The 27770-nt window shown below is 32.6% G+C and overlaps 1 protein-coding gene across 1 annotated transcript in view; it reads right to left on the bottom strand.

Annotated features, from left to right (window-relative positions):
- Positions 1-2535: 2535 nt before the first annotated feature.
- The window catches only part of MARCHF6 (membrane associated ring-CH-type finger 6), an 81916-nt gene continuing 56681 nt past the window's right edge, over positions 2536-27770 (bottom strand). Inside the window, exons 16-26 of the mRNA XM_044665430.1 lie at positions 25369-25488; positions 23682-23782; positions 22911-23048; positions 20872-21076; positions 19502-19571; positions 16688-16869; positions 14653-14787; positions 9775-9864; positions 6461-6593; positions 4881-5016; positions 2536-2964 (exon numbers count right to left, since the gene is read on the bottom strand). Coding sequence (XP_044521365.1) covers positions 2874-2964; positions 4881-5016; positions 6461-6593; positions 9775-9864; positions 14653-14787; positions 16688-16869; positions 19502-19571; positions 20872-21076; positions 22911-23048; positions 23682-23782; positions 25369-25488 — 1401 coding nt within the window. The 3' untranslated portion in view covers positions 2536-2873. The remainder of the gene's footprint in view (positions 2965-4880; positions 5017-6460; positions 6594-9774; positions 9865-14652; positions 14788-16687; positions 16870-19501; positions 19572-20871; positions 21077-22910; positions 23049-23681; positions 23783-25368; positions 25489-27770) is intronic.

The raw sequence follows: 27770 nt of genomic DNA, 5'->3' as shown, positions 1-27770 counted from the left end.
AATTTACTGACAAAGAACAACTATGCAATTGACATAAACATTGGCCTCTGATGAAGTTAGTAAGTTGGTCATGCTAAGTCAACCCTAAATTCTCATTTATTTAAATTTGTAAAAAACAACAATAAAATAAGACAAAAGAGCCTTACTTAACAAATTTTAATATTCCTCAAAGACTGGGTTATCAGTCTGTGTAAAATGTATGAGATTGCACTATTGGGGGAAAAGCTACATGAAGGATTGCAACAATATAGATTTTAAATATTTACAAGACTGTTAAGGAAAAATCTTAATGCTAACAAACTATTTTCAGCAAATTCTGTCTTTGTAAAAAATATCCTTTTGAAATTACAGAATATTAAAGGAATACTGACATTCAAACTAAAAATAATTTATGATAAAAATAATCCAAATTTACATTTAATGATATTAATATACATATGACTCAATCAGAGGGAAAATTATTTTGGCCTTTTTTCATGAAATGTTTTATCAGAAAATTTCCAAGAAATATATGAAGCAGTAGATGATTGTGGAGAATATCAATCATTGATGTCTTGGAAAACTGCCCAACCTTCTGTTGCTAAACAAATGCATATTAAGTTATTAAACTTTTGTATAATGGAATCGAAATTCCTGTTAACACTAAATTAAATAAAACATTAAAAGAATGTGGGTAAATATAATAATGAAATTTCACTTGTCAAACTCAAGAAGTCTTTCCCCTGCTAAAGAACAATTTTCATACAAATTTAACATGACAGATTTTTATCAAGTATTAGAACAAAGAAAATCCAAAATTTTATTAGACAAAAGGACTGAGCAGAGCTTTAGCTTGAACATTCCTTAATGCAGTACAAGAAATCTGCATACACATAGAGAGGTACTACAAAGTGCAAGATGCTGTAATACTATACCCCATGTAAAGCTTCTTCCATCGATATTGTTGTTTTTTAATAAAAATTTAAATGAAAATAATCACTTACTACTAGAGGGGTTGGGGAAGGTATGACTCCAAAAAATGAAACTACCAGAAATTGTTGCACTTGATTTGGTGGTCTGTGTTTGGCTGTACGTGTGTGTGTGTGTGTGTGTGTGTGTGTGTGTGTGTGTGTGTGTGTACACACACATATAGAAAATAATCTGGAGATTTTATTTTATGTATTTTAATACTATATGGATTTTTTCTATAATTTTACAAATAATGTTCTCCTATGACCATTTATGACTCACCAAAAAAAGTTAATACTGCCTTTCTTTTAAAAAGACAGTCTTGTTGAACATTTCATATAATATAAACCACTTAAAACATTCAGCCCATTTGCCCATCAGTTCTCCCTGCAGAGCTTCCAATCTGCAGCTTTGGTTAGAAGGAAAACTAATTTTTAAAGTGAGATTTCATAGCAAGGCTCTTATATAACAGAGTCTGTATTTCTGTTGAAAAAAAAAAAAACCAGCCTAGATGGCTTGCCCTTCAGATAAAATTTAGTTGGTTAACAGGATTCAATGCATCGACTCACATATAAAGCTTCTGAAATTTGGGGAGATGATTGCATGAAAAGTAGGAGAAAGAGGAGCAGTTAGAGAGCTCGTGGACAGAGAGCCAGGCTTGGAGTTGGGAGGTCCTGGGTTTAAATGTGGCCTCAGGCACTTCCTAGCTATGGGACCTCTGGGCAAGTCAATTAACTCCAATCACCTAGCCCTTACTGCTCTTCTGCCTTGAAACCAATACTTAGTATCAATTCTAAGACAGAAGGTAAGGGTTTAAAAGAAAGTAAGAAAAAGCAAGAGAAATACATTTCCTAATTCCCACCCAGTCATTTATTAGCTCACAGGGTTAGATTTTTCCAAAGAATCTTCTCCAACATATTTTACCTAAGGAAATAAGCCACATCTACAATTAGCAAAAACATCACAAAAATGTACTAACTTCAGTAAAATTTCAGTACTGTATTGTTTATGATGTCATTCTTTAAGATTTGTGATATTGTATAACTTTTGGCCAATGCTGCCAACAAATGCAAATGAGTAAAGGAAACAACAAAAAAAGTCTTGGTTTGGTGTTTTTGTTTTTTGGTAAGTGTAGACATGCCCTTAACAAGCACAAAAACCTGACTTTCGATGCTGATCTCAAGGGTTATTAAAGTTATCAAAATTTAAAATAAACTCCTTACCTACAGTAAGATACTGTACAATATTACAAACACAGACTCATGAAAAAACAAAAACAAAAAAAAAAAAACAACCAGGCAGTAGAAAACGTACGACAGCTTTGGTGTTATACAAAATAACTTTCAAAAAGGTTGACAGTGAAGCACACAGTTCATATTTCTTACCACAGACACTTCACTGATGATCTGTAGTTGTTTCTTTTCAGGTTCTTGGTAAGGCCTCTCCACCCAAGAAAGTCAGAATGCATCAATTTAATAAGAACTATTAGGAACACCATAAATGAGTTCCAGATTTCACTGAAAGTCTTGCCTCTTTGCGCCATTGCTTTGTGGCACTTTTCTTGTCAAGAGAACAGCAGGTCCAAAGTAAAGTGACAACTAGATTTAATAAATTAATATACATTTTGTTTAAAGATGTACAATGCACATTCTGTTTAATCCAAGGTTTTAGGGTGTCAGGATACTTCTATTTACACATATACAGATCTCAGACAGCAATGAAAAATGAAAAAGATGCAGATAGAGGAGCAGATCATTAACTGCTATCTAAATGCTAAGGATATGAATTTTTTTTTAAAAAAAAAAAGTGAAAGTAAAAACATTGCTGTGAGGATCACCAGGAAAAATATTATCCAGAGATAGAAGAGTCCACAAAAAAGGACACATAAAGGCAAAAGGAAGGTCAAGGTATTTAAGACAACTATTTTATTCTTGTGAAGACTGTGGAGATGGTGTTGACGTGCCTTGTTTACCTGACTTTCGTTCATAGTTCACTAGTCGTTGTCCCACAAGATATCTAGATTTTAAAAGAGCAGAGTGAGTATCTAGGAAAAATTCGAGCATCTTTACATTTGAACATATATAATGAGACAGGATATCTAGGCTTAAACCACATTACATATAGGAGAATAACATTTTTCTATTTGGAAAATACAGCAACAAATGAACATCAAATCTAATGATCTGATTTTCAGCAGTAACCACCAGGAAGTTAGGAGGTACTGGGGCTAGAAGAAGATATAGAGAAAAGGACAAAAAGCAAAGGAAAAAGATAACACAAAGTAAGGGATGTAGGGGTAAGAGGATGAGAAGACCTAAGTGATAAGCATAAGATCTTAAATGCCATAACAAATCAGATTTATATGATGCTTCAAGGTTCACGTAGTGGCTTACTCAAAGCATTGGGTAAGAAAAGAAGTAAGAATCTAATTTTATATATGAGGAAATTAAGACTTAAGAGATCTTAACAGATTTAAACAAATTCTATCCACACATACTTGCTAAGTTGTGTGATTGCCAATGAATTATTTCTCACCTTATAGATTTATCTCTGTAAAATAGGGATAATTCAGCAATCATTTATTGAACACCTATCATGTGTCCCAACAACCAGATAATTTCTTGTGACAATTTTCAGTAGCTGCCCATTAGCTACCTAGTAAAGTCCAATCTACTCTTATTACCATTTCAAGGCCCTCCTGTCTAGCCAACAGCCCTTAAGTGAATATTTAATTTTTGCAGCCTTTGTTCAGGTTGTAGTTTCCAAGAATTACCTTCCCTATTTTGCATGTTTAAATTTTCCAATCTATCTTCTAAAACCTAATTAAAAAGCTACCTCTTTAAGAGAACCTTCAAAGGCAATGTATGTTAATCTTCAAACTTCCCAAAGTACTTTATTATATGAATCTTTGCCAAGTGTGGTATGACTGTATATGACGTTATCTCCCCTATGAGACTTAGTTCCTTGAGGATATAAACAAAGTCTTTTCTGCAAAATATAGGTGAGCAATAAATGTTAGCTACTAATAAGACATAACCATTTGTTGTTAATGATCCTTCTACCACCTAAAGTCTTTCAACAATTTAACTTTCCAGATCATAATTTTGATAGGGTCATTTTTCTGTGTCTTTAATATCTGGGAAATATTGTCATTACAGCAATACTGTGACCTAAGGCAGGCATTATATTAATTTGTAGTCATCTAGAATTGACTTTAATCACTAAAAATGACCCTTCCTAACATTAATGAGTAAAGGAAGAATTTATTGTACTGTGGAGTAACCTTAATTTCAAAAATTTGCCAGGAAGAAAATTTAGTTAGCTTTGTACCTTTTGATTGTTGGACATACCTGTAATTTCATTATTAGAAACCATTCTTTTAAAAGCTAAGGAAAATTTAACTAGCTATTAGAAAGCAAAAGGAAGAAAGCATGATTTATCTCAATAGGATATATTCAATTTTCTCATTCTTTCTACAAGAATTTCTTTACCATGTTCTTACATCAGGAGAAAGTTCACGCTGTTTTGCAATAATCTACCCAACCACTATTCTGAAACGTTAGAATAGTCTGCTAGTTGGTTTAGGTATAGTTGTTCTATATCATATTTGCTTATTTGTGGTTTTTATGTCTGATATACAGAACAATGAGATACTGGGAAACTATAATTAGCATGAAAAGTGGTTTAGAAAGTTAAAGATCAAAAACAAATGTGTGGATGGACTTTTTTTGCCACTATTCTGAAGAATGCAAATATGAAAATTAAAGGCTTCAAAGAGTCCTAAACCCAATGGTTCCAGATGAACCAAAAATGTAATGTTACCAAAGCCTATTTCTGTCCTTTTTACTCTATGTCCAGTTAATCTTGACTTTAAAACTTAAAACTATGAAAAAGTTAAAAAATATTATCCAAAACTAAACCTCTAGACTCACTTGTCATTTTTAATATGTTCATAAAGGCGCTTGAACTGTCGAACTTGGAAGGACAGGATACCCATCAAAACTACCACCATTAGTAAAAAAGGATAAATTCGGCGCTGTACCAAATTTTGCATTTCAGCAGTAACACCTGTAAAATAAAAAGCAAACTCTCAGCATATGTGATAAAAGAGGTGAATGCTTCTATATAATCAAAATTTAAAATAAAATCTAATTTTCCTAATGGTGAAGTAGTACTATGTAGTAAGAAATGCAAAGAATTCAAGAGACCTAAGTCCTAAATCTAGTCCTTCAATAACTAGCTGTGTGTCTCATTCAGCAGATAATTAAATCTACATTAGATTCAGTTTCATCAACTAAAAAAATGAAGCAATGAGTAAGGATCTCTGAGGTCTCCTCCAATTATAAAATTCTATGGAATCTAGAAAGATTTCAAAAAACATTTCATCCTGGAAGTCAAGATAAGAAGAACTGAAATAAACCTCAAGTTTTAACTAGTCTGCACATCATCACTTTAGAGATAAACAAACTGAGACCTATAAAGAGGTTATATGATTTACTTAAGATCACACAGTCAGTTGATATTAGCCAGGACTAGAATCAAAGTTTCCTCAGTTCCTAGTTCAATTCTTTTTCATTATACTAAGTCATGAGGAATTTATTAAGAGTTTACTACATGTCAGTCCCTGTACTATCATAGTTTATTTGACCAAAGCAAAATTCATTTTACATATTTTATAAATCTAAGTTCTCTAGTGGTTAAAAGGAATTTGTTTTTTAAATTTAGCATAAAACATTATTTGTTTATGATTTGAAGAAATTTATTTGTTATTCCCAGAGTGAATGAGAACAGTACAATATAAATAATTCTACTACTCATTTATATTAGATCTTTTAAATATATTTTTGCCATTTTTTCTGAATACAGTTATATAGAACATTCATACAAATAATTAAGTCACAATATCTAAACTGAGAAAATGATAAAACTATTTATATTCTATATTTTGTTAATTATTTCATTTTGGAATAATTTCTCTTGCTAAGACCCTCTAAGCTTGAGGTCTGACTGACTCAAAAATTTCTTGAACAGGAAATAATTAACTATTTCTTTTTGAAAGTCCTTTCTTGTTAGCTGGAGTAAAAAAATTCTTAAGCTTTTCTCCTCTTTCAATTTGTGCTGTATTATGTTATTATACTTAAATATATAACAAGTAAAAATAGATAAAACCAGCCTAAGAATTATAAGTAGAGCATACTTGAGGACCTTCTTTCTTAACTCCAATGGCAAAATAAAGCTTCAATTTACTGAGCATATTTACCATATTTTCCATTAATGAATGATATACAATATATAGTTTTAAATTATTCTATTATTACAATGACATTAAGAAATAGAATAACATGGATAAAAATTAACATTTTAATTTTTCCTATTTCTCCCTAGGACAAAATTTGGAAAATGACATAAGATAACTAGAGTATAGCTTAATACTAGTATTATATTATTAAGCCCAATTTTTCTTTAAGTACTGAAATAAGAACACTCAAAAACATAATAGTATTTTACTCACCTAGTAAAGGTACAATACCAGATGCTATAATATAAGGTACACAAAGAGAAAGTAACAGTACAGATATCACGGGTGCTGCTAGTTTTCGAATGATATAATGGAGATCAATATTTCGGATGCCATTTGCATAAACCTAAAGCAATGAAAAAAGTTATAAGTAGGTAAACAAGAAAAAACCTCCAAAGTAGAAAATATATCAAAAGATCCAAAGTTCTACCCATTTAATTCACCAGACCAAAATCACTAAAATTTGTTTCTTCCTTTGAAGGCTAGGTAAGTGCCAGAACACAAGATATAATAAACTATCCAGTAGCTAAGAGAATCTTGCTTTGGGAGTATGCATTCTATCTTGAGAGACAGTAAATTTAGCAAACAAAGCAGTGGCCTGGGAATTAGGAAGACTTGTGTTCAAATCCTGCCTCATCTTAGGCAAAACACTTAACCTGTTAGATATAGATTCTCTGTCTATAAAAGATAGTGCCTAGCTCTTAATTTATGACAGTATGAATGCATATATATATATACACACATATGCATATATGTATATATACACCTATTCAACAATGACTAGACATATTGTAGGATTTGTTTTGGAAAGAAGAGTAGGTTCATGTGTTCTGTATCTTCTACTAAACAAGCAACAAGGGAATATGCTCCCAATGAAAGGAAAATCACTCCTACAAATGTTGAGCAAATGAGAGATTCTTGTGGATTAATAAGTTCCTCTTTGGAAATATAAGTATACTTAGACTAGAGTAAACCATCCACATTATAATGCCATTACTTTCCATCCAATCAACATATTCCCACCTAAGAAGATGATTTAATAGATGAGCTAGTTGATAAAAAGGGATTATTTTGGAGCATGAATAATTTTGAGAAAAAAGAAAACAGGCATGGTTGGAATGAAATACAGTATTTTAGATACTGGACAGAAATATATAAGATAAGACAGAAGAGAAGGATAGAAAAATTTTAACTCAATTATAATTTCTTTTATAGTCTTCTTTTTCATCTGGTAGAGAATATAGTTAAAGCCTGACCTGCCATCTACTAATTATAAAATTTAGAAGACTAAATATATTTTACCATCACTTCTAAATAAAAAAACCACAAACCATACTACTTTACCTTTTTGGAAGTGGTTATAAATCCCATTTATTTCAATAAGACAGGGGGCATTACTTAAGAAAAAAGTATGAACCTGCACATCAAAGAAAACAAATGGAGACTATGCAGATATAAATTATCTCCTAATTGATCTTCTAAACAATTTGCTTTATAGAACTAGTTATTGAAACATAGCGAGTTTGCTAAAAGTGGAAGTATAAGTTTATTTCTAATAGTAATATTTACCTGTAGTCAGGGAATGAAATATAGTCTATGCCAGTGAATTTTCGACATTAGTAAGTTTAGGCCTTAGATTTAAAATTAGTTGGAAACTAAATGCTCTAATTCTTCAAAATTGGTGGTTCAGGAGCAGCTGGGTGGCTCAGTGGATTGAGAGCAAGGCCTAGAGATGGGAGGTTCTAGGTTCAAATCTGGCCTCAGACACTTCCTAGCTGTATGACCCTGGGCAAGTCATTTGACCCCCACTGCCTAGCTCTTACCACTCTTTTGCCTTGGAACTAATACATAGTATGATTCTAAGATGGAAGGTAAGGGTTTAAAACAAACAAACAAACAAAAAAACTGATGGGTCAAAGAAAAATTAAAAAAAAAAAAAAACAATTACTGACTTCATTGAAGAGAATGACAATGAGGAAACAACCTATCAAAAAGTATGGGATGCAGCCAAAGCAGTACTCAGGGGAAATTTATATCCCTGAGTGCATATATCAACAAATCAGAGAAGGAAGAAGTCAATTATTTGGGCATGCAACTTAAAAAACTAGAAGGAGAACAAATTAAAAATCCCCAGATAAAAACTAAATTGGAAATTCTGAAAATCAAAGAAGAAATTAATAAGAAGAAATTAATAAATCTGAAAGTAAAAGAACTATTGACTAATAAGTAAGACTAGGAGCTGGTACTTAGAAAAAACAATTAAAATAAAGTACTTGTTAATCTAATAAAAAAAAAAAAGAAGAAAATCAAATTAATTGTATCAAAGATGAAAAGAGAGACCTAACCTCTAATGAAGAGGAAATTAAGGTAATTATTAAGAACTATTTTGCCCAATTATATGGCAATAAATATTACAATCTAGGTGAAATGGATGAATATCTACAAAAATATGAATTGCCTACATTAACAAAAGGGAAAATAGAATTCTTAAACAATCCCATCTCAGAAAAAGAAACTGAACAAGCCATCATGGAACTCTCTAAGAAAAAATCCCAAGGGCCAGATGGATTCACGAGTGAATTTTATCAAACATTTAAAGAACAACTAATCTCAATACTATACAACTTATTTGACAAAATAAGCAAAGAAGATTTCCAAATTCCTTTCTATGACACAAATATGGTACTGATTCCAAAGCCAGGCAGACCAAAAACAGAGAAAGAAAACCACAGATCAATGTCCTTAATGAACGTAGTTGCAAAAATCTTAAATACTAGCAAAAAAGACTCCAGCAAGTTATCAAGAGGATTATTCACTAAGATCAGGTGGGATTTATACTAGGAATGTAATGATGGTTTAATATTAGAAAACTATCCATATAATTGACCATATCAACAACCAAATCAACATAAATCACATGATTATCTCAACAGATGCAGAAAAAGCCTTGGGCAAAAAAATAATAATAAGTTTAGCCCTTAGAGTACCAAAAGATTTATCTCTTACAGCATATAATTTTGGATGAAAATCTTTCTTAAAATGACTATATAGTTCCTAGTCTTCTTAAACAGAGGAGGATAAGTTTTAAATTGTTTTGACGACTCAGGACCATCACTGTGAAAACCAATTAATAGAAGGTTGCCTAAGACAGAGATTTTCTCAGGAGTTAAAAGTTAGGAATTTCTGCTCCTAATCAAAAAAGTTCCAAAATGCTTAGAGACCTTTTGTATATTTCCCATCTCATCATTTGCAATCAGATCCTTTTTTCAAACATTGTTTTTCCTTAGAATCTTGGTTATCTGGATTCCCTAATTGCTAAACAAAGAGTAAGTGATTCAGAGTGAAAGCCTATAAAGCACAAGAGTGTTAGATCATGAAGTGGGAAAATAAGTTTTAGAGCACACAATCCTCTTTTAACTTCTTTCCTGACAGTTAAGAACAATGACAAATAAATGATAAACAGTTAAGGGAAATACTGTGACAGGCAATGAAATCTCAATGTTGTTAAAACAGAAAATTTTTCTTACCTGTTCAATTACTGTTTTCAACCACCACTGAGGTCCCATCAATGTTATGGCTGCAATTATTTTGGCATGAAGAACTCCAAGGGCCCAGTCCTAGTGTACAGAGATATTTAACTATTCAATTTAAGTAACGTTATCAGTATATAAGCTAAGCGATTTCTTTGATCAATCTGTAAGAGCTCCCAAATTTTCTTTTAAAAGTACAGGTCAATCAAGGGAATAGATCAGATACACAATATACAAGGGTAAATGACCTCAGCAATCTAGTGTGTTTGATAAACCCAAAGACCACAGCTTTTGGGATAAGAAACTAACTACATGACAAAAACTGCTGGGAAAACTGGAAAATAGTATGGCAGAAACTAGGTATCTCACACCCTATACCAAAATGGGTATATGATTTAAACCATAAGTAAATTAGAGGAATATAGAATAGTTTACCTGTCAGATCTATGGAGAAGGGGAGAATTTATGACCAAACAAAAGATAGAGAACATAAAATGAATAATTTTTGATTTAAATTAAAAAGTTTTTGAACAAACAAAATCAATGTAACCAAGATTAGAAGGGAAACAAGTGAGATAAAAATATAAATGAGCAATTTTTAGATGAAGAAATCAAAATAATCAATGACAAGAACAAATGTTCAAAATCACTCTTCGTTAGACAAATACAAATTAAAACTACTCTGAAGTATCAGCCTACACTTATCAGATTGGCTATTAAGATAGTAAAAGAAGGTGATGTTGGAGGGGATGTGGCAAAATTGGGATATCAATGCATTGCTGATGGAGTTGTGAATGGATCCAACCATTCTGGAGGACAATCTGGAACCATGCCCAAAGGGCTATAAAACTATGCATACTCCTTGATCCAATAATGCCATTACTAGACTTGTATCCCAAGGATATTAAAAAAAAAAAAGGGGGGGGGGGGTGAAGAACGTCCTTACACAAAAATATTAATAGCTGTTCTTTTGTTTTGTTTTTAAACTCTTAACTTCTGTGTATTGGCTCCTAGGTGGAAGAGTGGTAAGGGTGGGCAATGGGGGTCAAGTGACTTGCCCAGGGTCACACAGCTGGGAAGTGTCTGAGGCCAGATTTGAACCTAGGACCTCCCGTCTCTAGGCCTGACTCTCAATCCACTGAGCTACCCAGCTGCCCTATAGCTGCTCTTTTTGTGGTGGCAAAGAACTAGAAATTGAGGGGATGTCCTGCAATTGGGAATGGCTGATCAAATTGGGGTATATGTTGGTGGTAGAATACTATTTTGCTGTAAGAAATGACAAACAGGATGATTTCAGAAAAAACTAGAAAGATCTGGAAGAACTGATGTAGAATAAAATAAGCAGAACCAGAAGAACATTGTACATAATAAAAGCAATATTGTGGAATGATCAGCTGTGATAGACTTAGCTACTCTCAGCAATACAATGACTCAGGACAATTCTATTAGGAGACAAAACTATTGGGAGTCAGGATGGAGATCAAAGCACACTATTTTTCACTTTAAACTAAAGTGTTTTGTGTCTTATTTTGGGGTTTTGGATTCATATGAATATTCTCTTACCACAATGAACAATATAGAAATACGTTTTACCTGATAATACATGTATGACCCAGATCAAATTGCTCACCAATATGGATCTTAGAACTTCAGGAAATGTATGTGGAAATTTTTTATTACATGTAATTGAGACAATAAAAGAGTACAGGCCAAGAAAAAAAAAAGGGTATTAATGAAAAATTCTTAGCACTAGTTTATGGTAACATACCAATAATCCAGTACTAAAAAATAAATTTTACTTTTTCCAAGAGCTAAATCCTAATGCTATTATAGGAATAAATACCAAAATGTCTTTCAATAATCAATGCATGCCTTCATAAAGAGAATTTAAGTCAGAGAATTTAAGTCAAAGGTTTTAAGTGACTGTAGCATACTTCATCTATTAATTTCATTATGAGATCTCATAATTTTTTTAGTAGTCACAAGAAAATTATTACTTTAATTAATCAACCACAATTCTTTTTTTTTTAAATTCCAAACAGTAATATTCAGTTTGATCTTTCACCTTCTTCATCAGACTTGCCTCTGAATTACTTTATAGTCTGTTTCTAAAACTCAGATCTATCTTTCAAAGGATAATGTTTTGACCCTTTTCTGCTTACGCAAAAGAATATCCTGAAGACTCTGAAAGCAATTTTTTCCTTCATTTTTATTGTCATACAAAACACACTTCCATACCGGTCACTGTTGTAAGAGCAAAGTCATACATAACCAAAACCCCAAAATAAAACCAAAGATACCACTGATGTGAAAGAGGAATCTAACAGTTCTTTCTCTTGAGGATCTCATAATTTTTATACAATCTTTACCTGAAATTTCAAGATGTATACTTTATTCTTCCTCTTTGTTTACACCAATATATCTTATTGTACTTGTTGTAACTTAAAAAAAAAAAGCAATCTACAGCACTGAAAAAGCACTCCTCAATATAAACATCAATATGGAAGTACGTGGGACTTCATCAAACTTCTCAATTACCACCAATTCTGACATCATGTGAGCATTAATAACATTCTCTAAGTTTACTTATGGGAGGTACTCAAGAGGAGGGAGGAAAAGTGGAAAAGAATGAGGGAGAGAAAGAAGGGAGGGAGGGAAGGAGGGAAGAAAAGTGGGAAGACGGAGGGAGGGAGGGAGGGAGGAAGAATCAAACTGTAGTACTAACAGGACTTTCTCTTCCAACACAAATGGCCCAGAAAGGAAACAATATCCTATGGCACTGATTGTTCCTTGAAAATGGATAAACTAGGGTGGCTCAGTTGATTGAGAGCCCGGCCTAGAGATGGGAGGCCCATACCACTCATCTGCCTTACAACCAATATACCATATTGATTCTAAAACTAAAAGTAAGATTATTTTTTTTAAATGGAAAAGCTAATCTGATTTATATGTTGTGGGACTGGCTTCTAGCTCCAAAGTAAATTTGTTGAGTTCCTAATTGGTCACTTCTTAGAGATGAGCAAAGATCACAGTCCTCAGAATACTCTACTTCAGTTAAAGTCCTTAAATAGCTATTGACCCAAGGACATGAAAGTCATGATCAGTCTAAAGAAATCATAGTTTAGTCTCACAGAAAAGTAATGTCTTTGGGTATTGAGGGAATGTAAAATCCTAGAGAGAAAGGCTGTTTCATTCACTGTATTTACATGCTTAGTGCCCAGCACATAAGTACTTAATTATTTGAATGATTGAAAAAGGAAAAGAGGTCAGTTAGCTACCTTCACTAAATATTCTAGCTGTCTTTACAAAGAATCACAAAATGTTGCTCGAGCTGGAAAAGATTTTTGAATCATTGATTTCAACTTTCCCATTATTTTACAAAGAAGAAAAAAGCTCTGTCAAGTTCCACTGAACTACCCAGAATCACGCACAAAAGAATGGCTAAATTAGAACTCAGCATCTTCCAGATTAATTTTATTAAGTTAGATAACGTGTGTAAAGCAACATGCAAATGACGCACTGTTGTTGTTATTATTATTATTATTATTGAACTTGACCTGAGATTTTATTCACATAGGAAACTCTTAATGAGGAACCTTCCCTCTGCCAATGCAGGTTGGCACTTGCTCTTCATTTTATATTTTTAGTCTTTGAGAGATCCATAACCATTAAGTGTCACAAATGATACTGGAACCTAGATATTCCTGAGTCCAAGGACTGGTCTCTAACTACTATGCTATCTCAAGTTAATACTATTATTATACTCTTCAAAGAAATCAATAATTTTATGTAATCAGGCAGTATAGAAAGAGACCCACAGATAAATCCTTTTAGGGATTTTGACTCATGTTTTTTGGCAACACTGGAATTTCTAGCTATTTTGAACCTCAAAATCTTAGGAATGGTTTTAAACCAGGCATGGAAAAATGAAAATTCTTTTACAATCTCTAAAGAACTTATACTTATTCACTTAACCAAAAGCACCAATAGAATAGCTATCTGGGTAATAATACTAAGATAAAACAGTTCCATCAATGAGCAATGCACTATGAAGATAATATGCACACTTTTATATATACATATACACAAAAAATATGTGTAAGCTAAATATAAGGATGGTTTTCTGAGAAGGTACTAGCATCAGGATAGACTTCATGTAGAAAGTAGCCTTTGTGTTAAGCTTTCAAGGAATCTAAACATTCTAAGAGATGGACATGAGGTGGGAGAGCACTGCAGGGATATGAAAAGGCTAGATGAAAGTGCTATGCATGGAAGGTCCCATTTGCCAGGACTATAGAGTGTGAAAGAAGGAAATAATGAGGTTGGAATTGGATTAAAAAAAATTTTTTAAACCAAATGAAGGGAATTGTAGTTGATCTTAGAAGCAAAAGAGAAATACTGGAGCATCCTCAATAGTTAAACAACTTGGACAAACTTGTGTTTGGCAGCTACACAGAGAGAGAAGGTGAAAGAGTTTTTTAAGTATCTTATAATTAAACAAAATATTATGGTTATGAGAAGTAAGTGCTGCAATTATTTAAGATGCATAAACTTTGAGCAAAAAATAACCACCTTCTTTTGGCTCAAAAGAAATGAGTTCATTTCTCTTTAAATGTTTAAACAATATTAAGTTTAAAAATATATATTTATAAAACAAATATTAATTACATCTGTCTCAGGCTTAAGAGGCAAAATCTACCAAAGTTAATACTTCATAACACCCATTATTATAAGCAAAATGATGACTTATTTGTATTACTGGTTCCTAAAATCATAAGAAGATCTGGTAGATTGTTCAAAAGTGAATAAATCTTTGAGGACCTGCATGTTTCCAAATTAGTAGGAAAATGCCAACTGAAAGAGACAAAAACTGACCTGCCATGGATAAAACAGAGGTGTCTGATCCAGTGGAACCCTCAGTGGTGCAACAATTACCAGTTCAAATAAAAGTCCAAGCAAAAGCGGAACAACACCAGCTAGAAGTACTGCCACTATCAAAGTCTTCATTATCTAATTAAAAACAAAATAGCATAAGAGGTGACATACTTTGGACATTTACCAGAACCTTTAACATCATATTTTTTAAGGAGAATAGCTTATTTCTGATAACTAGTAAAATATATATATTTCATTTGTCTGAATATAGCTCAGCTTCCTTCCAAAATAAGAAATAGGCCTAAATAAGGTAACTTTGAAAGAAAAAAACATATATATTCAAAAATTTTATCCAATATTACCATACTAAAATATTTTATTGTTGTAATATTTTCCTTATATATTTTTCTAATCAAATAAATAAATTTTATTCATTTTTATCTTCACTATTCTTTTCAAAGAAAAAAGCAATGAAGATGTCCTCTCCTTTCCACTATATACACAAGAGACTGCCCTCAATTTTTAAACAAGCTAGATTTTGAGGAAAAGTACAACCAATATAATAACTCAAAATAGCTAAGTTACCTTTTGGGATACATATGGAATCAAGATGTCATCTCTATGTCAACATAAAATTGGGGAAAAGAGGTCTCTTCCCACTTTAGTAATGGCAAGCCATATTTGCATATGGTATCATAGCGAAGAAATAAAGAAACTGGAAAACTATTTTATTATACATATAACAAAGCTGGCAAGGAGAATGTCATACTTGATTCTTTGCATGTCAATATTTTCATTGTTCTAAACACAATATGTACTTAGAAAAGCGATAAATAACAACTATGATGATGTATGACTATTGAGTACATTTATAAGTAGTTCTCACAATTTAGAAATTAAAAACTTGCCACTCTTTCCCATTCCCTGGACAGTGAAATACAATTTATTTCTCAAAATCTCTAATAGCAACGGCAATGAGTCTAATATAGTCAAAATCATCCTTAAATATATTTACACCGTGGGCAGCTAGGTAGCTCAGTGGATTGACAGCCAAGCCTAGCGACGGGAGGTCCTTGGTTCAAATCCGGCCTAAGATACTTCCTAGTGGTGTGTCCCTGGGCAAGTCACTTAACCCTTACTGCCCAGCCCTTACCACTCTTCTGCCCTGGAATGTACACAGTATTGATTGTAAGACAGAAGGGAAGGGATTTTCTTCCTTAATTAAAAAAAATTTTTAATTAAAAAATGAAATATACTTATAACTCAAGATATAATATAAATTCAACATAAAGTATTACAATTTTAAATAAGTAAAGGAATAAGCATAAGAACCCTACAAATTATAATGTTTATCAATCATAACTCATTATGAAGTGAGTTAGTAACCATATTAATAACTAAAACTAACGATATTTGTGTATATACACATACACATGACCTTAGAATAATTTTTTCATATTTACAAGAATGAAGCTCTTAAAAATCAGACCTAGTTCTAACAATAAATCACCATTATAATCCCAGTTTCTCTAGACCTTTCTTGAATTAGCATTATGATTGATTTTAAAAAGTTATCTTTTTAAAATCCTTAAGGCCAAAAAAACAAAAAATTTTAATTTGAAATATAATTTTAAAAAAAACCTTAAAAGTCCAATTAATTGTTTTAAAACATTGCCCTTTGAAATACACGGCAAAATGCTAAATACTCTATTAGAACATTACTTTTATCAGCAGGTTCAACATTCTATCTTACAAGTAACCCTTAAAAAATAAATAATGCTTTAAGTTATGACACTGCTAAGAATATAATTTAATTTCATACAATGTGAAAATTGAATTATTTATTCTCTTAAACATCATATTAGTTATCTCTCTCATGAAGGAATCAAGACATTATTCTCCAACAGAATCTTCTTTTGTATATAAAAAAATGACTCGTGCTGAATAAACCTAAAAATGGAAGGGGAGGGAAAAGGGGAAAAATAGTTAAATATATCCACCTATCAAAATTATTAACCTTTCTCTGAAAACTTACCATAAGGGACCACTCTTTAACCTTCTGAAAAATCACTCTGCGTCCCTGTGGCATCCATGCAACTAGAACTGTTACTGCCCTTATGGTTAACCAGCAGACATAAAGACCGCAGGCAGCTGTGTATAGCTCATGGATTTTGGCAGTCCCCGTCCAAAATGACATTAACCACCGGCCAGCAAATACTGAAAAAAGAAAGGCTGATAAATGAGACATATGGCTAAGTAAAGAGAATTGTTATTTTTACACTGTTATTAATAATAAGGTACATTTTATTAGCTGTTTTCATTATAACAACTTGTCATAACTCTTGTAAAAATGTCTTTCATTTAAAATTTTTCTCTAAAAAACTACAAAATGTTAGTGGAAAGGAACTCAAAATTTATCAAAGTCAATCTCCTCATTTTACCTTTAAAGAAACAAAGGTGCAGAAAGGTCAAGTAAGCTTATGACTGATTAAAATTGCCCCTAAAATATTCTATAAAAAAAAAAAATCTTCAAGAAGTTCTCAAAAATCCTTGACATGAATGCCAATGCATTTTTTTGTGTTTTGGAGCAAAGAACTATTGAAGGCTTTTCCCCCTCTAGTAACTGAAATAATTATGTTAATCGCAGGCTAAATTTGGAGATATACATATGATAAATGTAATATTTTGAAGATTCTAAAAAAGAAGAATATAAAAAATTAAAGAGTTAGTTTCTTAGAACTGGCTAATTTATCAAGAAGTAAAACTAATTTTACTTTAAAAAAGAATATATGTGATATGTGTATACATATTTCTACAAAGTAATCACTTCAAGTCACAACAGAATCCTACCCCAATAATTATGATGAAAGTGACAATAGTTTTTTGAAAACTATCCCAGTAGAGTATAAATTCTGACATGCCCTCCCATGATGGCAAAGTTTAAGGGTATGGTCCTGATATGGGGGCAGCTAGATGGCACAATGGATAGAAGTTTGGGGTCGGAGTCAGAAAGATCAGAGTTCAAATTTGACCTTAAATACTTAATAGTTGTGTGACCTTGTATGACAAGTAAACAGCAAACCATTCCAGTATCTTTGCCAAGAAAACCCCATGGACAGTTGGTCCACAGATCACCAAGAATTAGAGATAACTGAAGAACAACAAAATGGTCTTAGTGTCAGGCTAAAGTCTATTGCCCCAAGACTACCTGGTTAAGGATATAGAATCTCATTACTAATAGATTTAAAGCATCAGGTAATGAATTATTTTTATTTTCTCTTGTGTGTAGAAATTCTATTGGGGGTGGGGTTAATTTCAGAATATAAAATACATATGCATCTCATATCTGTACGTGTATGTATATTTGCATGTGTCCACATACATGCCCCCCTCCATGCTTGTGGATCTATTACAAGTTTATGTGACACATACATATATATTTAAAGAGATGGAATAACAAACTTGTAATGGACCCCAATAGGTAAAGTGGTGTGATATCCTTGACCAATGCTCGGCAGCATATAAATCAAAAAGAGAAGTGATAGTGATAATCCAGAGATAGGATTTGGCAAGTTATGACTGGTGATAGGACATGGAAACAAGAGTGTCAAGAAAAAGATAACGCTATACAGCTGAAGAGGTTAATCAGAGATGCAGTACTATGAGAGAAAGATAAGATGATGCTAGAGTAGGAGTGTAGATGAGGTGAACAAGCAAGAGTGGTCACAGTGAGGACAAAGAACAGATTTAGGGACAGCTGGATAATTCAAAAGATAAGAGTGCCAGGCCTGGAGTCAGGAAGACTTGAGTTCAAATTCAGCCCCAACCATTTGCTAGCTGTGTAACCCTGGGGTAAATCACTTAACTTCCATCTGCTTCAGTTTCCTTATATGTAAAATAGATATACTAAAAGCACCTATCTCCCAGTGTTGTTGTAAGGATCAAATGAGATAATTACAAAATGCTTAGCACAGCATCTGGCAGCACATAAGAAACGCTATATAAATGTTAGTTATTTTTTTGTTTTTCTTTGTCTATAAAATGGGCTATCTCTAATAACATAAGGTCTCTCTTATCCCCACCTAGTTATTATTGCCCTAAGGGGATGACAGTAAACTAACATAAAGAAGATCTGTTCCTAACTATTCCTATCTATAGCTCTTCAACTTCCACCTAGGATAACTGAGATTATAAAATTTAAACTATAACTAGTTGAAATAGAACATTTTATTATTTGTAAATAATCAGACACTCACTAATGAATGTAAACTATTCCTAGATCATAATGTTCATTACTAATACAGGTAATGAATCATATAAATATCACAATATGATGAGGTTAACAAAATCTGAATAAACTAGATTTCATTTTTTAAATGGCTTTTTATAAAGTATTTCAAGTTTGATAATGAATAGTTTAAAAAGACACTGTCCATAAAAAATACAGGTGATATGAACTAATACTTTGATTTTTTTCACAATGGACAATAAACTTTTTCCTTGACCAAGTCTTCCAAATCCCTCATATAAATATAGGTCAAATAACCTAAGGTAGGAAACTTTAAATAGAAAAATAACCCATATTCATTCAGAATAAAAGCATCAATTAATTGAAATATAAGATATGCATTTCTCCACAAGTATGCCTAATATAAAACTTTAGTATAGCCATGTTTTTTTCTTTCAAAGGGACTTTGAACACTTTGTACACTTTCAATGTACAGCCTACATGTGAATCTATAAACACCATTTAAAAATTACAATTGATGAACACAAATTTGAACACGTTTCCTTTTAAAATAATGGTATCAAGGATAATTTAAGCTAAAGATGAGAATAAAAAACATACCTGGTAAAGTAAGGCAGATGAGACTAGCAATCAATAAGGTGATACACATGAAGACTATCAACAGAAATATCTGTAATATAAAGCACAAAGCATAAACACCTTATGAGTGCTTAATTTCCTTTATAATAATTTTCTTTATAATAAATTATAATTTTAAGTTTTATATTCAAGCTAACTGCATCATATGTAAAAGGGGAAAAAGTGTATTTTATTTAAATATCAACTAGAAGCAGATAAAAAAAAAGCCTATTGGCTCCTACTCTCACCTAATCAGATGTATTGACAAGTGAAAGGCAAATGTATTTATATAGAGAGCATTAATATAAACTTGCAAAACAATTTTTTCCGCAGCTCATTTACTTAAGCTGAAACTAGAAATCATAACAAGCTTTCCTTGTGAAAAAGTAAAAAATATTCATTTTACATGTATCCCTAAAATGCCATCACCCCAAATGTTTTCATAAAACACTTGTAGCAGGAGTTCTTAATTGGGGTCCACTAAAACCTTTTCAGGGAAAAAAATTACATCGTTAATTTTCATTGACAGACATTAGCTTTTTCTTCAATTATATGAAATTATTATTATGAGAAAGGCTTCATGGATCCATAGTCTACAAGAGATTGGCAACGGGGTCCACAACACAAAAAAGGAGTTCTTAATCCCTGGCTTAAAAAAAAAGGGGGGGAGGCATTTCTCCAAAAATAAATAAAGCATTTACATATTATAATTGAGCATGCTTTTTGAAATAAGAAATTAAATACATTTTATATGCTGATATATATGGAAAATGCATAACTACATATGAGCACATATTCTATTTTTAAAAGTTACTCAAAATAGTATGAACCAAAAGTATGAGATTTTGCTTTTAAATACAATATAGTCTAAATTTACATGAATTTATAAAACAGATTTATGGGTAATAATCCATAGTAAGTAACGTTCTACTTAATGGCAAATCAGGATTTCTTACAGAAGCCCAGTTTAGTTTTGAAAAAAATGCTAAGATATTTGATGATAGCTAATTTCTATACTTATAAAACTATGACTTTTTAAACTGCAAATGTTTAATATATAGTGAAATAAATGCCTAAAGATTCATTTTAAAAACTGAAATACTTTGGAGCAATCTGAAATTTATACATTTTCATTATGCTTAAAGTTCTATAACAATCCTTATTATATTGAAATGCCTTTGAAATTTTGATGTACTTCATTCATCCTTTACAAGCATGATAAAAGGCACAGACAACAATGAAAGACCTACTGTTGTATTAAGCCTGGCAATTACAAGAACACCATTTCACACTAGAAATCACATACAAACCTAAATAATCCAAGATTTTGAAAAAGGATTTACTGTACCTACCCTGAGTGGAAATTTTAAAGGCCTACGGTAAGGCTGAAAGCCCACAGGTCCTCCTTGTTGAAGTATGGCTTGGTGGGCTGCATGAAGACCTTCCCCAACTACTGGGATGGCATTGTTATTACGAGCATGCTGGTTGTTGTTAGCTTGTTGGTTCATACTATTCTCATTCTCTTCTTGATCTCCAAGCAAGTAAGAATGAAGATCCCTATATCAAAAGGACCAATAATAAAAAGTCTCTTCAGCTCAAAATATAAATCAAGTCAAGGGGTTAAAGAAGCTAGAATCGGAAAAAAAAAAAAAATCACACTTGGGATGATCTAATCTGATCCTCTCATTACACATGAGGAATTTGAAGGCTATGAAAACAAAGTATCCAAGTTCATCTAGCAGGCAAGAGGCAAAGCCAAAACCATACCAGAGGTCAACTGGCTAGGTCTAGTGTTCCTTTTGTGCTACCACAAATGAATACATCAATTATTACTGCTTCTAATGCAAAAGACAACATAGTAGATTTTTCCTCTACAGATAGATCCAGCACACTGTACTTATGTCACTAGGTAAAGACCTCATCAGTACAGATATTCTTTATCATCACCACTGATCGCAAGCTCTCTCTACACCATGAGTGGGGGGCAGGAAATCATCTAGCTAATCTTCTAATCTTCCTTTAGAGAGCTAGGCTTATATTTGAATGACTGACATATAATTGATCAGAAATTCTAGGCATGAATCAGCTCTAGACTGAGTTTCGTTGGCACAGCCTTTGTCGTGAACCCAGGGGTAATTTGGGCCCATGCTTTCTGATTTTAAATTTAATCCTTTTTCTGCTTTATTAAACTGCTCCGTGATATTTTTTAAAATTTAAAATCAAGGGTTGCTTTTTTCTCCTTAAAAGAGTGGGTTGAAAAAGAGGATTTTAGTAGATACTGATTCCCTTAATCTAAACCTTTCAAAAATCATTAAGTATCCCAAGTTGTACTGTGAAGTTCCCTTGATAATGCAAAATAAATCAGCAATCTAAAATTATTTGCATAAGGATAAAATGTTATTATTTATCTAAGATCCCGTAAAATATTTTTCTTCTATATCCACAGATGTTAACCATGATAGCATATTGCTAGTATTGTCATCTGTTTTGGTGCAAGTCATAAGATCACAGTATTTCTAGTTGGAAAACATCTTACAAATCATCCAGTCCAACTCCCTTATTTTAAAGATGAACAAAGTGAGGCCAAAAGACTAAATGATTAATGCCCAGCCTAAGAACATATAGGTAATAAATGATGGAGGAGGGATTTAAACACAAGTTTCTGATTCTAAATCCAGTTCTCTTTCTTCTAAATCAAACTAATCAATGAAAATTAAGATTTCGACAATGTCTTTCATTTCAGTTTATAATAGGAAATAGACTTGAGAGGCAATATCTTTTTTGAAAACAATCTTTACTACAAAAATTAGCTTACATCACAAGCTTTATACAATATTCAATTAAACAATAATACATGCAACATGTCAAGATCTAAGAAATGTTTGCAAAACTGAAAAGCACTTCTAAGAATAGCTAATTTAAAATTAATATTAACAGGTCATATGCCAAGATATAACTTCTAACTAAATGGAAGTAAAACTGAAGCACAGGGGGCAACTGGGTAGCTCAGTGGATTGAGAGCCAGGCCTAGAGACGGGAGGTCCTACCTAGGTTCAAATCTGGCCTCAGACACTTCCCAGCTGTGTGACCCTGGGCAAGTCACTTGACCCCCATTGCCTACCCTTACCACTCTTCTGCCTTGGAGCCAATACACAGTATTGACTCCAAGACGGAAGGTAAGGGTTTTAAAAAAAAAAAACTGAAGCACAACAAGAAATTTTAATTAATATAATAAAACTAAATAAATTGGCAGTTACTCTAAGTATATGTACATATTAGTAACTGTCTTCAAAATTACTTTTGCTTGTATAAGGTAAGGAACACAAATAGAAACAAGGTTAAGAAAACAAGATACAAGTGATAATTAAAAGTGTCAGTTGTTTATACTCACAGCAAATATCCAGCAGTAACAGTCCATGCTCTGACAAGACCTTTCAGCCACTGCCTAGTGTGTCCTTGTTCAAGTAAAGCTGGCAATACCACCTGTAGCAGGAGCAGCTCAAGAGACAGTTCACTCACTGGGGCATCACTATAACAATAAAAAGGACCAGAAAATAAACTGAAAACACCGTAACATACATCTATTTTTAAGGCAATCTCTACTGCAATATGACATAGAACTTTGCTATGCTCCTGATTTTTATTTCAAAGAATCCTTTGGAATAACATATAACTGTTAGAAATGTATGATTTTTTTTTGTTATATCTAGTCTTCTATATTTGTAGTTAGAACTACACCTTAATAAATTTGTACTAATTTTTTGAAAGGAAAAATACTTTCCTAAGTTCATGAAAATTCCAAATATAAGAGGGAATAAAATGCATTTATATTAACAACTAAAAAAAAATTTAACTTTTTAAGAAGTTCTAGAATAATACCACCAGTAGTATTAGGAAATAACATGCCATTTTTAATATGCAAAGTTGATACTATGTAACATGCTTAATGTTGCATTTACCCAAAAAAGTCACTTTCTTAAACTATGAATGAATTGGGCATATTAATGTTTACCAGTTCTAATATTTTCTAAAACTTAGCTAACCTCTTAAACCTACCTCTCCCCCACCAAAGCCCGGAAGAAAAACCAATGCAATAAAGCAATGGCTTGGAATACAAAATAAACATTAGAGAAGAAGGAAATTTCAAATACAGAATACTTACCTATATAGCATGACATTATATGGAAGAAAATTGGGCAATAGATTCTTAATAATACGTATAGGGAGCCACAGCATAAGAAGGACGATGGAACCAAAGACGATCTGTAACAAGGAGAACAACATTAAATTATAACAATGGTAAATAGCATATTTGAGATACGTCAGACCTCAATAGTTCTGACAGGTCAAAGTTTAAAAAAAAATCCTATGATTAGTTTTCCAAATATATGTCAGTTTTTAAGAGTCTAATGTCCTTTTCTCTGGTTAGGACCAAATGGAAGACAGCTAATACTTTATCAGTTTGATCTTGGAAAGGCAGCTCAGGATAGTAAATATAGTTGTGGTCTTGGGAGTCAGGAAGAGCTAGATTCCAACCTTGCCTCTGACACATAATAACTGTATAACTAAGGACAAAACACTTTTCAGTAGCTTGAGGAAGCTCTTCAAGACTCTTTAGTGAGGGGACAACTAGGTGATATCAGTGGATGTCTAGCCAGGTGCTGGTTTCAAATCTGGTTTCAGACACTTTTAAGCTGTGTGACCCTAGGCAAATCACTTAACTGCCATGGCCTAGTCCTTACCACTCTTCTGCCTTAAAGCCAATGCACAGAATCAATTCTAAAACCAGAGGTAAAAGTTTAAAAAAAAAAAAAAAACACAACTCTTAAGTGATAGATAAGTTACCAAAAGGCATCAATGGAAGAAATCTGGACACCAAAGAATTAATAATAAAAATGACGATTTCATCTCTTAACACCAGATGGATAACCGTAACAAGTGAACCTCAGTTTTATTATCTATAAAATGTGAATAATAACAATGTTCAGTTGTCTCAGTAGTGCTCAATTCTTCGTGATCCCTTTTGGGATTTTCTTGGCAAAGATACTGGAATAATTTACCATTCCCTTCTCCTCCAGGTCATTTTGCAGATAAGAAAACAGAGGCAAATAGGGTTAAGTGAATTGGCCAGGATCACATGGCTTAGAAGTGTTTGAGGTTGGATTTGAACTTAGGCCTTCCTGATCAGAGGGGTCTATGGGGGATTAGGATGTAAAGCGAGCATTGGAGTCAGGAATATCTGGATTCAAGTATCAGTGAATTCAAGTATTCAATAAATTGGCGATGGGGGAAACAGACAAGGAGTTTGCTCCAATAAAGAAATTATTGGCCCAGGCAAAAAATACCTATAGAGGGGGCAGCTGGGTAGCTCAGTGGATTGAGAGCCAGACCTAGAGACGGGAGGTGCTAGGTTCAAATCTGACCTCAGATACTTCCCAGCTGTGTGACTCTGGGCAAGTCACTTGACCCCCATTGCCTACCCTTACCACTCTTCTGCCTTGGAGCCAATACACAGTATTGATTCTATGATGGAAGGTAAGGGTTTAAAAAAAAAAAAAATACCTATAGTACCTACCTTACAAGGTTATACGGAAGATCAAATGAGATAATGTAATATAATACTTTGCATACTTTAAAACACTATGTAAATTTCAAATGTTATCGTAAACTTTGCAATTATATTAAATATAATAATTTTATTTTTTTAACAGGTGAATAAAAAGTTGCATTGATTTATGTCACTTGCAATATAATTGAAAAATAGTAGAGAAAGAGCATAATAAAAATTAGGCAAGTTATATAAAGAAAAACATGCTTTATTTAAAGACTAAATAAAAATATTTCATTACCACTGACAAAATAAATCTTCGGAGATGTCTATAAATGGGCAAGTGAATCATTTCCTGTACTGGATTAAAATCTGGATCATTCAAATTCCTCAGAAACCACAAGACACCAGGTCTTAGCACCTATAAAAAATAAATCCAAATCTGTAAAAATGTACTCACCAAGTTTTCTAGATATAGTGATGTCCCAATTAACATGAATAACTAATTCCCCAAAGTGATCACATTATTTGAATTAGTACTGCATTTGATTAAATTGATTGAATTCAAATTTATTATAATATTTTACATATTTATAACATAAAAACCATGAATCAGAATATATGGAACACTAGAAGAAAAGAAGTTGGACATAGTTGTATATACATGAGACAAAAAAAAAACCCCAAATTTTAAAAAAGCTCTTACAATCACTTTGGTAGTGAATAAAATAAAAAGATTTACTCAGTTCTTATTATGTGTCAAGCACTGTACTGTTGATTCATATACAAAAAGCAGGACAATCACAACCTTTTGCCTCTTTTTCTCCTTACCCAAGAATTAAAAATACACACCCTTTTAGTTGTTTTATTGATTTTTTAAAAAAGCTTTTACTTTCTGTCTTAGAATCAATATTGGGTATTGGTTCTAAGGCAGAAGAACACTGAGGGCTAGGCAAGTGGGGTTAAGTGATTTATCCAGGGTCATACAGCTGGGAAGTGTCTAAGGTCATATTTGAACTCAGAATCTCATCTCCAAGACACCTTTTTAGTAGGGAGAAATGTAATAATGATAATAACGACAAAATTGCTTCTATACAAAGGAAAGGAGAAAAAAATGAATACATAACTGAGTACTACACAGAAAACACCTAAATTCTTATTTAATGGATCAGCATAGACTAATAGTCAATAAGCATGTAGTAAATGTATCTTCTGGCAATATCCAGGAAAGCTGGCAAAATCTAATCTTCCGTTAAGATTTAAAAATGTTTTAGAGAATAAAGGTAGATGGAAAAAGTTGGTGGAGTTCTGATGCATATTTCTTTTTAAACTTCAACATGACTTTTAAAAATGTTTTAATGAACAGCTTTCCTATAGCCATATAATTTGAATTGGGAGAATTAAGAACTTTTTTTTTTTTTTAAGTTTAATCAAGGGCACCTAGGAAGCACAGTGGATACAGCAATCACACATGGAGGCTGGAGGACCTGGGTTCAAATTTGCCACAGACACTTTCCAGTGGTGTGATCACAGGCAAGTCACTTAATCCTGTTTGCTTAGCCATTGCCCTTCTGTCTTAAGAGTTATTACTAAGACGGGTTTAAAAAAACTTTATTCAAAATAAAAATGTAGGTAAAATTTATGAAAACATAGTCTTACTCTTACCACCACACAGCCTGCTGCTGGTGTTTAAAGGTTTGTAATTTCTGCCCTCAAGTTTTAAAATTTCATCTCAATTCCTTTTTATGGTCTATCTATAGTGTGGGTGCCAGATTTTTGAAAGAAGCTCTCTAGTGAACTGCTTGTAGCACCTTCAATGTGTTGTCCAGAAGCAACATCACAGGAATCAGACCTATGATGGAATTCTCTCACAATCATCTAGGATGCAAATCTAATGCCAACTGGTAATGCTTGTTTGGAACCAACAAATCCTTAAAGTCTGAAAAAACACATATGTGTCCAAAGCACTGTTGATGACTATAAAAGGGCAATTTGCTGGTGTTTTCTGTACATGTAGAAATGTGTATCCACATTTACCACAGTCAGCATGAAAAAGAACATTGTACTTTTTGCGTTTATAAACTGCCAGGCAACTTAGTTTTGGAATACAGCCAAACTCTCAGTAGCCTCCTTATTTCATGATGAAAAATAAGAAAAAAAGGAAGTCCTCCTGTGAATATCTCTCCTTTTTGAAATTTTATCTGCTAAAATGAGAATACCACATTTATCTCGAGTCCAAGCACAAGTTATATTAAAATTCATTAGATCACTTTATATCATATATGGAATATGTGACTAAAGGTTATATTGTTTCCACTAAATCTTTTTAGCTTTGAAGTAGATGCAAAGGCAGAAAAGATACATTAGTCATAAAATTTCCAAAGTTAATAGAGTCTTTTTATTCAAAACATCCAATGGTTATTCTTTTATTGCAATCAAGAAATTTCATTTCTCCCAAGTTAAGAACAGAATCACTTTTTAAAAGTTGTCGGATATAATCCACTACTTCTGTCAGATGTCTGATCCCTGTGCTTTTTTTTTTTCCATTATCATACCACTCCAGAAGAGTGCTATATCATCTGTTCTGGCAAACATTACTTGATCTTACTTTGATAGTCTTTCTTAATGACACTGAAGCCTTCCCTCAAAGATTGAATACCACAGCTGGTTGAGATTACTCTGGTCAATATAATAATTAAAGCA

This window comes from Gracilinanus agilis, chromosome 1 (assembly GCF_016433145.1).
Source record: "Gracilinanus agilis isolate LMUSP501 chromosome 1, AgileGrace, whole genome shotgun sequence".
NCBI classification, from domain to species: domain Eukaryota; kingdom Metazoa; phylum Chordata; class Mammalia; order Didelphimorphia; family Didelphidae; genus Gracilinanus; species Gracilinanus agilis.
Note: the sequence above shows the minus strand (reverse complement) of the source record. Positions and strands in the feature narration are given on the sequence as shown.